This window comes from Camelina sativa, chromosome 7 (genome assembly GCF_000633955.1).
Source record: "Camelina sativa cultivar DH55 chromosome 7, Cs, whole genome shotgun sequence".
NCBI classification, from domain to species: domain Eukaryota; kingdom Viridiplantae; phylum Streptophyta; class Magnoliopsida; order Brassicales; family Brassicaceae; genus Camelina; species Camelina sativa.
This window is the reverse complement of record NC_025691.1, coordinates 2,510,507-2,523,710: the sequence shown is the minus strand read 5'-3', so window position 1 is coordinate 2,523,710 and position 13,204 is coordinate 2,510,507. Positions and strand designations below refer to the sequence as shown.

The 13,204-nt window shown below is 35.2% G+C and overlaps 3 protein-coding genes across 8 annotated transcripts in view; 1 reads left to right on the top strand and 2 right to left on the bottom strand.

The window, feature by feature from the left end:
• On the bottom strand, nt 1,545–3,960 carry LOC104699980. Its single transcript, XM_019227399.1, has 2 exons — nt 2,118–3,960; nt 1,545–1,743 (listed from the first exon to the last, which is right to left on the bottom strand). The coding sequence occupies exons 1-2, from the start codon at nt 2,796–2,798 to the stop codon at nt 1,618–1,620; spliced, it is 807 nt and encodes a 268-aa protein (XP_019082944.1). The 5' UTR covers nt 2,799–3,960; the 3' UTR covers nt 1,545–1,617.
• Nucleotides 4,192–7,503, top strand: LOC104699979 (PTI1-like tyrosine-protein kinase 3). Of its 3 annotated transcripts, none has more exons than XM_019227394.1 (7): nt 4,192–4,408; nt 4,998–5,178; nt 5,279–5,597; nt 6,290–6,622; nt 6,709–6,841; nt 6,937–7,023; nt 7,123–7,503. In XM_019227394.1, the coding sequence occupies exons 2-7, from the start codon at nt 5,082–5,084 to the stop codon at nt 7,252–7,254; spliced, it is 1,101 nt and encodes a 366-aa protein (XP_019082939.1). In that variant the 5' UTR covers nt 4,192–4,408; nt 4,998–5,081; the 3' UTR covers nt 7,255–7,503. The 3 variants fall into 3 exon arrangements, with proteins under 3 accessions (XP_019082939.1, XP_010413706.1, XP_019082938.1); XM_019227393.1 differs by lacking the exon at nt 4,192–4,408 and adding an exon at nt 4,530–4,752; XM_010415404.2 differs by lacking the exons at nt 4,192–4,408; nt 6,290–6,622; nt 6,709–6,841 and adding exons at nt 4,526–4,752; nt 6,017–6,149 and having other exon boundaries at nt 5,279–5,930.
• The window catches only part of LOC104699978 (CMP-sialic acid transporter 3), a 13,034-nt gene continuing 7,451 nt past the window's right edge, over nt 7,622–13,204 (bottom strand). For 3 of the 4 annotated variants that reach the window (XM_010415400.2, XM_010415402.2, XM_010415401.2), the window contains 14 exons: nt 12,923–13,130; nt 12,562–12,678; nt 12,204–12,260; nt 11,712–11,789; nt 11,163–11,267; nt 10,868–10,990; nt 10,638–10,715; nt 9,264–9,333; nt 9,036–9,143; nt 8,721–8,854; nt 8,538–8,620; nt 8,340–8,385; nt 8,170–8,234; nt 7,622–7,971 (listed from right to left, as the gene is read on the bottom strand). In XM_010415400.2, coding sequence (XP_010413702.1) covers nt 8,184–8,234; nt 8,340–8,385; nt 8,538–8,620; nt 8,721–8,854; nt 9,036–9,143; nt 9,264–9,333; nt 10,638–10,715; nt 10,868–10,990; nt 11,163–11,267; nt 11,712–11,789; nt 12,204–12,260; nt 12,562–12,678; nt 12,923–13,090 — 1,218 coding nt within the window. In that variant the 5' untranslated portion in view covers nt 13,091–13,130 and the 3' untranslated portion in view covers nt 7,622–7,971; nt 8,170–8,183. Of the gene's footprint in view, nt 7,972–8,165; nt 8,235–8,339; nt 8,386–8,537; nt 8,621–8,720; nt 8,855–9,035; nt 9,144–9,263; nt 9,334–10,637; nt 10,716–10,867; nt 10,991–11,162; nt 11,268–11,711; nt 11,790–12,203; nt 12,261–12,561; nt 12,679–12,922; nt 13,131–13,204 lie in introns of all 4 variants that reach the window. The other variant, XM_010415403.2, reaches the window with a different exon arrangement.

The window sequence follows — 13,204 nt, the reverse complement described above, 5'->3', positions numbered from 1 at the left end:
AAATAAAAAATAATTACACAAATGATGTGAAATAAATTTTCTAAATTTTGTTTTTTCTTTTTATCACAGATGAGGTGTTCTTGATGGGTTAAAAAACCTAAAACGGCTGCCATGCCTCCTTGAGCTCGGCCTTCATTTTCCATAAGACTCATCTACATATATTTATTAAAAATAACAAAGTCAGTATATTAAACTATAACAAAACTTATACCAGTTACGACAAAACTTTATTACTAGTCAAAACCTATAATAAAACTGCGGATTAATGGAGAACTGTGTTTACCTTTGGAGAAGGAATGGAACTGACACTGTGCTTGCTAACGTGTTGTATTGATAGATCTATGGAAGCACTTTCTTAAGCTATATATAAGCATGGATAAAATAAAATCGTATCTTTGATACTGAATAATAGTAGATTTAGTCAAATCTGTTAAGTATTATTCAATAATAAATAAATAAATAATATTTCCTCTGTTTCAAAATATAAGATGTTTTAGTGAAAATACGCATATTAAGAAATAATTATTTTTAAAAAGTTAAACCAATCATAAATAAAAATACTTCTCTAAACATCTTATATTATAAAACGGAAGGAGTAATAACAACATGAACGAAAAAACCCGCAACATTAATTTTATCTACCACACACACAAGCTAAAAAAAACTACTCCAAAGTAGAAAATAATCTGTAAAGTAATATTTTATTGAACAAATTTGGATTTGTATAGTTATCCAAATGATTAAGATTGATATGGGAAAATGAGGTAAGGGTGGTGGGTGAGTAACGAGGACAAATATTAGTTATCATATTGATTATACTTTAATTATATGTATAAATATATATATATATATATATATATTAGTTTAAAGAAAAGGGAATATGATTATATATATATATACATATACTATACGTATATGATTATAATGTATGTGAGATGTCAAAGAAAATAGCATATTCGGGTGACTAACGTGGACCAATATATGATTATACATATACAATATATGGTCATAGTGTTTGAGATGTCATATACATATACTATACTTCATGATTTTCCAAGTATAAGCAAAATGAATAATTGATTTATTTTGCTTATACTTGGAAAATCATGAAGTATAGTATATGTATATGACATATACCTTCTACAGTTGTTATTAAATAATGAATAATTGGTTATAGTTTACCTACTACAGTTGTTAGTAAAGCTAAGAAAAGAGTTATTTGATTTAAGAAGAACATAGAAGTCCATTAAAAAAAACAAGAACTAGAAATGTAATATATATATATATATATATATTTTTTTTTTTTTTGCGAAAGAGTTATAAATTGTTGTAAATATAGATGCCACATATTTTGTCACATGTATATACTAAAATTTTCTTGCAAAATAATCACAACTCTAATCGTTAAATATTTATTGTAAATTTTGCAAGATATTTTCACATGTCGCAATAATATTGCTAATTTGTAACGGAAAAATGCAACATAAACTTTTGTTGTTATTTTGCAATAAACTTGTAATGAAATTGTGATGTGCATTTTTCATTGCAAAAATATAGCAAATTTTGTTGTAAAATTTTAACGAATACAATCATTGCAAAAATATTGTTGCAATAAGACTATTTTCTTGTAGTGAAGGAACAAACCGCAAGAAAAGATGGTGAGAGGGTTTTTGATTCTGTTTCAAGAATATAGAGGTTATTATGAAGTCTACCCCTCCCAATCATCAAGCCCCGTGAAAGTTCCTGTATAAAACAACAATTTTGAAAGAAATGAGCAGAACAGAACAAACTTTGAACTAAACAGCTAACACTAATCAAGTTGAAACGAAAATCAGGAACATGTAGTACATTATGCAAGCCTAAATGTTGTGTTATGTAAATCGCGTCAGTGTGTGTAATAGGAACCTGAGTACCATTCGGTAGAGTCATTGTAACACTAGAAACAAGAACCATTTCCTTAAACATCGCCAAATCTGAACAAACATGACTAGACGCACCACTATCAATAATCCAATCATTAGGTGCAATGAAATTAGAAAGAGAAGATAGAATGTGTTTTTGAAAAGTAAGAGTATGATGTTCATAACGAAGACTAGTAGAAGGAAAAGGAAATGTACCAGAAGTAGAAGTTTGTGCCATAAGACCATGATCAGTAATAGTTGCAACATTAGTAGCAGCAACAGGCTCTTGAGCTTGTACTTGAGTATTGTATGAGGAAAAAGTTGCTTTAGTTGTTGTGGTGTGAAAACAGGAGTACTGAAAGAATTACCATCAAATCCAGTAGAAGCAGACTGAGAGACCAAAGAATTCGAAGGTTGTTCAGTATACACATTAGCAATAACATTCGCCTTCTGAATAGGATCATAAGGAGCCATCTGCATTTGCATCCTAGGCTGATTCTGAGACATACGAGGCTGAAACTGAGGTGTCTGCATCCTTGGTTGGAAAGTAGACTGACTCTGCGAATTACCTTTATAACCAGTATTCGTCTTATAACCCGGAGGAAACCCATGGAGCTTATAGCATTTTTGAATAGTGTGTCCTAAGCGACCACAATGAGTACAAACTGGTTTCTGAGTCGGCCTCCTAGTATTATATGCAGCAACATAAGTCTGATCACCATCATACGAAACAAGAGCAGAAGATTGGAAAGCCACATTATCAATCCTCGTTAATGGCTTTATAGTTATCTGTCTCTCGTCTTGAGTAACCATATTGAAAGCTTCTTCGATCGTAGGAATAGGTTTTAACATCAATATATGACGTCGAGCTTGCTCATAACTCTCATTCAATCCCATAAGAAATTTAGTCACACGACTACGCTGTTGCAAACGCTCCCATTTGACAGCCGCATCACACTCACAACGTCCACAAGTGCAAACTGGAAGATCAATATAGTTCTTATGTTCTTCCCAGAGAGAAACCAAAGCAGTATAGTAAGTGGTAACATCTAAAGATCCTTGCTCAAGTTTATTAAGACGTCGCTCAAAGATCCTAGGAGCATCATCTTGCTTAAAACGATTGAAAATACTTTTCTACATGCCCTCTACAGTAGGAATATAAAGCAAACTTTGTCCTATCTTTTTATGCACATAATTCATCAACCAAGTACTCACAATATCATTACATCTAGACTAAGTTCCATAATCACGATGAGTCTCTGGAGGCTTAGTAATCGTACCGTTGATGAAACCCAGCTTATTGCGAACATTCAACGCCATCCACATAGATCTCTTCCAAGAAGGAAATTCTGAAGTCGTTGTAAGGCGATCTGAGACCAAAATAAGCCCAGCATGATCATTACTTTTGAGATAAAAAGGATTCTCATACTGATCCATCTGAAATCGCGGAGGCTCAACGGTTTCACGCGAAGTTGAATTAGACTGAAGCGAAGCATTCGTCGTATTCCTAGAAAAAGGAGGAACACAAGATCCCATACTCTAGGGATTTGAAAAGAGAAATCGTGACGAATTTGTAAAAGAAAATAAAAGAATCGACATGATGAAGGTCAATCAAAGAAATAAAACAAACAAAAGAAGGGAGAAACAAAGAATAACTCCGACGATAAGCTCAAAAATCACAACAATGAGGATTCTCACAATCCGAAGAAAAGAAATCGAGCAACTCATCTCTTTCAAACAACTTCTCCCAAAGATTCCGATGATAATGAATGAAGCGGAAGACTTAATTGCACTGCTTTGATACCATATTAAGATTCAGATTCACCGGAGAAACACAACGGAAAAGAAGAAGAAGAGGAGAGCAATCAAAGCTCTAACAAACTTTTTTAACAGAAATTAAATATGTATTACAAAGCTTAGTTTAGGAAGATAATCATGTGTATATGTACACAGGAATATTTTCAGATTAAGGTCGAACAAAGCCGACAGAACCGACCAAATGAAGAAGTCTCAAAAACGTAAAAGACGCGCAAAATAAAGTTAGAAGAAAAAAAAACACTTGAGAGAATAGAATGTTTTTATTATTAGTCAGAAGAAGAAAAAATACAATTAGTAAACATGACCAAGGTAACGTATAATAAAATGATGTTGACATAAAGCAAACCTACAGAGAAAAGCATTAAATATCATTTTTTGTCGAATGACTGACTTAAGTATCATTATCATCCAACAAAGATTTTTCCTCTAATAATAAGCGCGTTTTTGCTTCTCTGTCTCCTCCATTTATATACGAGTCATCATCTCTGTCTTTGCTCTAAAAGCTTTTCTGTCAAAACAATTTCAATTCCCCACGTCTGTTTCTTTTTATTTCCTTCTCTCTTAAAATCTCTTAACCAAAAAGAAAAGAAAAACATAACAATAAAAACCAAACCTTTGCTTAAGCTTAGCTTCATTAGATAGCACAGCAGCTACTCATTAAGAGAGAGAGAAGGAGATAGACTTTACAGGTAAAATATATTCTCTTCTTTAATTTATTATAATCTCTAAATTTGGGTTTCTTTTGTTTTTGATTTGTGGGATAAAAATGTCTATTCTTGAGCAAACCCTCTCTGTCTCTCTTTGTTTTTTGACACCTTTGTCTTTGCTGTCTCTGTTTTTTTTTTTTTAAATATCTTTTGCTCTTTAGAAGGTTTCGAGTTCTTTGGGTTTCCCAAATTTTCTCCGACAACAAGCTCGTCGACCCTTTTTCGTATCTTCCTTCTCATTTTCTGCCTGATTTCTTTAATTGATTCGATCCGTCTTTTGAGTTATGTATCCTATGGATTCTGATTATAATCGTCGTGGTCTGGTGGTAAGCCATTGAATATATCCTCAAAGCTTTGGTCTTTTTTTCGAATCTATCTCTTAAAGTTTTCAATTTTTGACGTTTTTGTGTAAAGGTCTTAGCTTTAGGGTGAATCTCAAATTTGGAATCTGTTCTATGTATTGATTGGTTGATATATATATTGTTGTTATTATTGGTGACATGAAATTAGAAATCTTTGTGAGAGTTGAATTGATTGATTCATTCGAGTTGTAATGATGATGATATTGCAGGCGAACGATCGCTCACCAGCCCACTTTGTTAGGCTGGATAAACCAAGAGCCGTAGACGATCTCTATATAGGCAAGAGAGAAAAGATGCGTAGGTGGTTGTGCTGTGCTTGCCACGTTGAAGAGCCTTACCATTCTCCTGAAAATGAACACCTCAGAATCCCTAAACACAATCATGATTATGGTACTTCTCTTTGCTCTTGTATAGTTTGTTGTAATCATTTCTTGCTAGTAGCAGATATTATTCCTTGGGATATTCAAATTTTGGTTTTGTTATATTGAAGGGAATCACAACAGAAAAACACCGGCTGCTGTGAAGCCTGATGCTTTGAAGGAGCCTCCATCTATTGATGTGCCTGCATTGTCATTGGATGAGCTGAAAGAAAAGACTGATAACTTTGGATCAAAGGCATTGATTGGTGAAGGATCATACGGAAGAGCCTACTATGCAACCTTGAAAGATGGCAAGGCTGTGGCGGTGAAGAAGCTTGATAATTCAGCAGAACCTGAATCAAACGTTGAGTTCTTGACTCAGGTCTCCAGGGTTTCGAAGCTGAAGCACGATAACTTTGTTGAGCTCTTCGGCTATTGTGTTGAAGGGAACTTCCGCATTCTTGCGTATGAGTTTGCCACAATGGGATCTTTACACGACATCTTACATGGGAGAAAAGGAGTCCAAGGAGCACAACCAGGTCCAACACTTGATTGGATACAACGGGTCAGAATCGCAGTTGATGCAGCTAGAGGACTTGAGTATTTACATGAGAAAGTTCAACCTGCTGTAATACACAGAGATATTCGATCTAGCAATGTGCTTCTCTTTGAAGACTTTAAAGCCAAGATCGCTGATTTTAACCTATCGAATCAATCTCCTGATATGGCTGCTCGTCTTCATTCTACCAGAGTTTTGGGAACCTTTGGTTACCATGCACCAGAGTAATGAATGCTTCTAAAACAACAATTGATCACACTATTTTATATAGGAAGTGAAAGATTGTAACTTTACATCTTTGCTGTTGCAGGTATGCGATGACTGGTCAACTGACACAGAAGAGTGATGTTTATAGTTTTGGTGTAGTGCTTTTGGAGCTGTTGACCGGTAGAAAACCCGTTGATCATACAATGCCTCGTGGTCAACAAAGTCTTGTCACTTGGGTATGTACCATCACCTTTTTCTCTAATAGACTCTGAGGATAGTCTTACTTTCGAATTTACTGATTGTTCTCTTGGCATTTGCCATGTAACTTCAGGCTACTCCGAGGCTCAGCGAAGACAAAGTGAAGCAATGTGTTGANTTTCCGCATTCTTGCATATGAGTTTGCCACAATGGGATCTTTACACGACATCTTACATGGGAGAAAAGGAGTCCAAGGAGCACAACCAGGTCCTACACTTGATTGGATCCAACGGGTCAGAATCGCAGTTGATGCAGCTAGAGGACTTGAGTATTTACATGAGAAAGTTCAACCTGCTGTAATACACAGAGATATCCGATCTAGCAATGTGCTTCTCTTTGAAGACTTTAAAGCCAAGATCGCTGATTTTAACCTATCGAATCAATCTCCTGATATGGCTGCTCGTCTTCATTCTACCAGAGTTTTGGGAACCTTTGGTTACCATGCACCAGAGTAATGAATGCTTCTAAAACAACAATTGATCACACTATTTTATATAGGAAGTGAAAGATTGTAACTTTACATCTTTGCTGTTGCAGGTATGCGATGACTGGTCAACTGACACAGAAGAGTGATGTTTATAGTTTTGGTGTAGTGCTTTTGGAGCTCTTGACCGGTAGAAAACCCGTTGATCATACAATGCCTCGTGGTCAACAAAGTCTTGTCACTTGGGTATGTACCATCACCTTTTTCTCTAATAGACTCTGAGGATAGTCTTACTTTCGAATTTACTGATTGTTCTCTTGGCATTTGCCATGTAACTTCAGGCTACTCCGAGGCTCAGCGAAGACAAAGTGAAGCAATGTGTTGATCCAAAACTGAAAGGAGAGTATCCTCCTAAAGCTGTTGCAAAGGTAAAAGCTTCATCTTTTTAACAGTTTAATCTCTAATCTGTGAAACCACTTTCAAAGCTAACCATGAAATATTGTTATCTCCTTATTCTTGCGCTTCAGCTTGCGGCAGTAGCAGCGTTGTGTGTGCAATATGAATCAGAGTTTAGGCCGAACATGAGCATTGTGGTAAAAGCTCTTCAGCCATTGTTGAGGTCATCAACGACAGCAGCTGCTCCAGTCCAGGAAACTTGATTGGTCTGTGTTTCAATTGTTGTCATACCATATAAATGTGTTCTTCAAGAGTCTTTTTGTCTGAGGCTTTTCTTCAGTTGGGATGTATATGTTTTATGAAGGTGATGAGTAGTGTGATTTGGTGTGTGTCTTTTCAAATGTTTGGTGGAGTCTGTCTATTCATACAAAATTATTTTATACTGTATCTGGTTTGTTTTTTGGGGGATTCTTCTCTTGGTATTCAATATACTGTATTTCTTTTCACACTAATTATAAAGTTTTCAGATACAGTTTTGAAAGGAATATTCATCACACAGATCTTGCAATGTTAGTTATTGATACAACAAATTTAGGAAATGCTTGGCAGGTTTAACTAACCAACCTCACAGGCTGAAAAATATACTTTTATATATAAGACGTTAGGAACCCAGTTGTGAGAGTATCGTATAACAAGAAAAACAAGTGCAAAAAAGTGACCTGATATTTTGCAAAAACCAAAGAATACAATATTATATATCGAAAATACATATATCACTTACCAAGTTTGTTCACTCTATCTTTTAAAACAATATAGCTTCAGACTTGAGAGGTTCTTCAACGAACTTTAAACCGACTCTTGAGAGAAGTAAGAGTTGGTCTCGCAAAGTTTGCTACACTGTATCCTCTGCTAGTATGCAACTGGTAAACCCCCAATTTCTAAAATATTCTCCACCAAAAGAATTCTTCAGAACAAAAATCCTGCAGGAAGAAGTGCGAAAGCAGATGATTCTCCATTTAAATAACATTCAGGTATTATCTACTGGAGTAATTCGTATTCTCCATATTTTGTATCTTCTGAAATCTAGGTTGGTTGCTTTGGTACGAATGTATCTAGATGATCATCTTTGGGAGCTTGAAAGGTAATATAAGTCAGTTTGGAGATAAACTGTTACCTACTTTTAAGAAACTTTTCATCTGGGAAGAAGCGGGGTTCTGTCGTCTGATTCACCACGGTGACTAGCCTGAACAGACACAGAGATAAAAAGACAATAATAAGCATTGATATCGACTTAAGCGACTTAAGTTGGAAAAAAATGCAAGAACTGGTTTTACAAATATATTTTCACCTCTTCATTTGCCCCTGCGGCCATGTTGATGAATGAGTCATTAGCCCTGAAGGAGAGAAATAACAGAGAAGGAAATAAGTTAAATAATGTAAACTACTGCTCATGTATCTGTTACAAGACTTTTTGCTTAAGAAAATTGTCTAAAGAAGAACTGGTAAACACAGTTAACAATAAAGAAGTATGTATAGTGACACAAACCTGCGAGTATCCTTTGCATTGCTTAGTTCTAGGTTCCCGTTCTGTTGTTGCTCGTCTTTCACTTTAGCCAGTGGTGAAAAGAACTAAGCATATTTGAGACAAAAAAACAATAAATTAGACAGAAAGTATTTTGTTAAGTTGAATTTATTAACGAAGGAAACTGTTCATATTTGTTAAGTTTACCTGGTGCATTGAAATGAAAACGATTGAAATTCCAAGAAGAAAGTTCATGGTTATAACATGTCCAAAGAGCGCTGCAGATGCTATGCCCGTAAATATTGTGGCAACTGTCGATGAATATTTCTTCAAGATTGTATCTGAAAGCATCAAAGATGAAAAGAGATAAATATCCACGATAACAATTTTGCTGTAAGAAATATACCATTGAGTTTTTGAGTATATATAACAAACAATCTCAAGATATATTAGAAAAGCATCTAGACTCAAGCAAACTAGTTCATAGATTAAATGAATCTAACAAAGCTTAGTCAGTATAACCTGCATATTTGAAGAAAAAGGAAGATAAAATCCCTTGTGCTGCATTGTTCAGTATCAAAAACATGGTAGCCCTAGAATGTCCTTGTAGGATGTCAAAGCTGCCAGGACCTGTCAGGATCATGATAAATTTCTCAGCAATGCATCCTAAGTTTTAATTACCTTACATGTTTTCAAAAGCTATTATGGTGTCATATATTATCTTCGATGCCATTTTTAAAATGCACATACCTTTATATATAACAGTTCCTAGTATTCCAAGAAAGTTGAATATCGCACCATAACCATAGAGAAATAAATTCTGTAACAGAAAAGAACGTTCAATCAGATGACATATACACAAGGTCAAAAGAAGAAGACAACAGAGAAGTAGAAGACCATGATTCTAGAATTTAACATGACCAAGAATATGAGTTATGTAACCTAGGATGAGGAACATTCGTTATAACAGAACAGAACAAAGAGTTCAACAACCCAAGGCTCTTTGATTCTAAAGAGCAACTGGTTTACTAAGACAACTGAAAAGTGGATAATTTCATTCAATTAACAACACACACACCATACCATTTCCTTGATGCAAGATGAGAAAAGTGCATCAGAACTATCTAACCTGAAGGTAGATGCTTGTGTCATACTGACTCTTTAGAGCATACTCATTGAAGACAGATGCCATTGACGGGACAGTAATCTGCATGTAAATTTGCAAATTAGCCTCAAGGATGAATTACAGCTTTTTCATAATACATCAATGGGGAAGTACAAGAAGTCAGATTATGTGAAATGGAATCACTACAATGCCTTAACATTGAACACATATAAGTACAGGAAAAATATACTTACAAAGATGACGGTACAGACGTATGCACCCGTAGCAAGAGGAATTCCAATGGCTGTAGCACCTTCAGGAAGAGAACGTAGTTGATTGACACTAATCCCTATCAGCAACAGAGCAAGTGCCTCCCACTATAACAAAAATTAAGGATAACACGTTTAGCAATACATATATGGAAGCATACAACATCCAATCAAGAATAAGATGTAACTATGAAAGGAAGGTTACACAAAAACTTCCACGATAATATTGTCTGTTACCGAAAATCGGTCATAAATATAATCTATTTATAAAAATAACTACCTGTATTATAGAAAACCGCCGCTTCATTATCATCTTTAATAGAATAGCAATGACCAGAACCTTTAGGTTGCTAAGCATCTTCACAGTAGCAGGATTGAAATATAGCTGGCANGTATTCCAAGAAAGTTGAATATCGCACCATAACCATAGAGAAATAAATTCTGTAACAGAAAAGAACGTTCAATCAGATGACATATACACAAGGTCAAAAGAAGAAGACAACAGAGAAGTAGAAGACCATGATTCTAGAATTTAACATGACCAAGAATATGAGTTATGTAACCTAGGATGAGGAACATTCGTTATAACAGAACAGAACAAAGAGTTCAACAACCCAAGGCTCTTTGATTCTAAAGAGCAACTGGTTTACTAAGACAACTGAAAAGTGGATAATTTCATTCAATTAACAACACACACACCATACCATTTCCTTGATGCAAGATGAGAAAAGTGCATCAGAACTATCTAACCTGAAGGTAGATGCTTGTGTCATACTGACTCTTTAGAGCATACTCATTGAAGACAGATGCCATTGACGGGACAGTAATCTGCATGTAAATTTGCAAATTAGCCTCAAGGATGAATTACAGCTTTTTCATAATACATCAATGGGGAAGTACAAGAAGTCAGATTATGTGAAATGGAATCACTACAATGCCTTAACATTGAACACATATAAGTACAGGAAAAATATACTTACAAAGATGACGGTACAGACGTATGCACCCGTAGCAAGAGGAATTCCAATGGCTGTAGCACCTTCAGGAAGAGAACGTAGTTGATTGACACTAATCCCTATCAGCAACAGAGCAAGTGCCTCCCACTATAACAAAAATTAAGGATAACACGTTTAGCAATACATATATGGAAGCATACAACATCCAATCAAGAATAAGATGTAACTATGAAAGGAAGGTTACACAAAAACTTCCACGATAATATTGTCTGTTACCGAAAATCGGTCATAAATATAATCTATTTATAAAAATAACTACCTGTATTATAGAAAACCGCCGCTTCATTATCATCTTTAATAGAATAGCAATGACCAGAACCTTTAGGTTGCTAAGCATCTTCACAGTAGCAGGATTGAAATATAGCTGGCAGAGCAGAAACTTTCATTAACGTGTGAAATTAAAATACAGGAAGAATGTAAGACAAATAGTACAAACCGAAAAGGACAGTAATCAAATCTACTGCAAACTATGATGTAAACAGCTGGCCGACCCATATAATCTATCACCGAAGGCAACATGAAAGGTAACGCAATGACCACCAGATCTAAAGGAAGAAGAAATGGCGGAAAAAAGAGGTGTACAAACTTATCTTTCAAAATGGTAATTCCATTATCTGGTTAGGGTGCACTTAAGCAGTGTCTGACGTGGAAAGATAGAAAGTAAAAATATAGGATCAAGAAAATTGGAGTACATAGAAAACATGGTATGCTCTTGCCATAAAGCCAAAACTTTTGACTATGCCTCACTACATTTCAATAGCCTAATCAGGTTAAGGATGCCAAAATGAAAAATCACAAGTGGCTATACCTGCATTGTGAACTTCAGATAGTTATTAATTGCGTACAATAGGGCTGGAACGGCAAGAAGCACATTATTTCGAGCTGCCTGCAAAAAAGACTCATGTCAATGCAAAATAGCTCTAAGAAAACAAAAAAATGATATCTATCTACTGGTCTGTAAAATCCACAATTCACACAACCGTGCATAGACATACCAACATGTAACTCTTCAAATCACCAATTTCTAAATACCAACATGTAACTCTTCGAATCACCAAATTACTAAATACCAACAAGTAACTCTTTGAATCACCAACGTACTAAAGTCTAGAAACCCTAATGAACTGTAGTAAAAAGAAGGTGATACGTAGATAACACATGTTTGTATGACATATGACAAGCCATCATGCAATGAAAGATCATATGGCGAGCTTCAGGTTTGAGAATATGCCAAACCCAAAATATAGTACAGCAGCTTTGCAATACATTACACTCCCTTAAATTGACAAAGAAGAGATACCTGGACAAATGTAGAAATGGAGAGAAGAGGCTTCTCTCCAACTTTTTGGTGTCTGGCCTACAATTTGAACACAAAGACGTAAGTATTAAAGATCGTCCACGGTACTTACAAAAAAAAAAACAAGATACTCAAGCAATAGATAATAATTCGAAAATCAAGAAAGTGTCTTTACGCACAGAACTAATTGGAACTATATCACATTCACGTTACTAGTTAATCAACACTATGAACTTCTACTTTCTAGTACTTTTCACCTTCTATTGCTGAAGAAACATCTAGCCACTAGTCCTAAATTCTAGAGTACAACCTAAATGTCCCAATTAAAGAATCGAGATTAAAAGTTAGTTCAGAAACATACCTGAAGTAAAAGCATGACAATCGCAAAAATCACTTTAGCGATCTCTGTCAAGAAGTTGACGCTAATAGGACTGAAGTTGAACTTCCCATCCACCTTAGACATGTACACCAAGACAGGCTGAAAAAAAGAAAAAGTATGTAACTTTTAAGTGATTTACACAAACAAATGATGAGCTGAGAGGAAAAAGAACAGCGCTGATATGAATATGGATGTTCCACCAGGATTCAATAGTCACATGATGAAAAAAAAAATATATTTCAAAAAGCAGGTGGTCCATGATAGAAGCTATGAAATGCAGCTCTCGTATTTGTAACTAAAGAGCTAAAAGAAAAAAAGAAAAAAAAGAACCGAGATGATTTACCTGTAGACCAACAAGCATGCAATCACCTACAACCAAAAGGACATTGAGGACACGTTGTTTTGAGGAAACCCTAATCTTGTGATCATCATAAGCCCTGGAAATGGTTTTACTACCGGGAGGGAGCAATTTTGAATGACATACACTGCACTCAGCTATACCGTTCTTCATTTGTCTTTCTCAATCTGACAATCTCTAGACTGAGTCAAGCCTGATAAACAACAACAACAACTCGTGAGTAGAGCGTTCCAAACTAATTAAATGGCAAGAAGATATCAACTTTAA

Bases quoted from the DNA above. Each gene is read 5' to 3' on its own strand.
- LOC104699980 (XM_019227399.1), bottom strand. From the start codon at position 2,798: ATGGGATTGAATGAGAGTTATGAGCAAGCTCGACGTCATATATTGATG. The intron at 1,744-2,117 runs GTACATTTCCTT...TGTTTTATACAG, and splicing joins GGCACAAACTTCTACTTCTG to GAACTTTCACGGGGCTTGAT.
- LOC104699979 (XM_010415404.2), top strand. From the start codon at position 4,711: ATGTATCCTATGGATTCTGATTATAATCGTCGTGGTCTGGTG. The intron at 4,753-4,997 runs GTAAGCCATTGA...ATGATATTGCAG, and splicing joins ATAATCGTCGTGGTCTGGTG to GCGAACGATCGCTCACCAGC. The intron at 5,179-5,278 runs GTACTTCTCTTT...GTTATATTGAAG, and splicing joins TAAACACAATCATGATTATG to GGAATCACAACAGAAAAACA.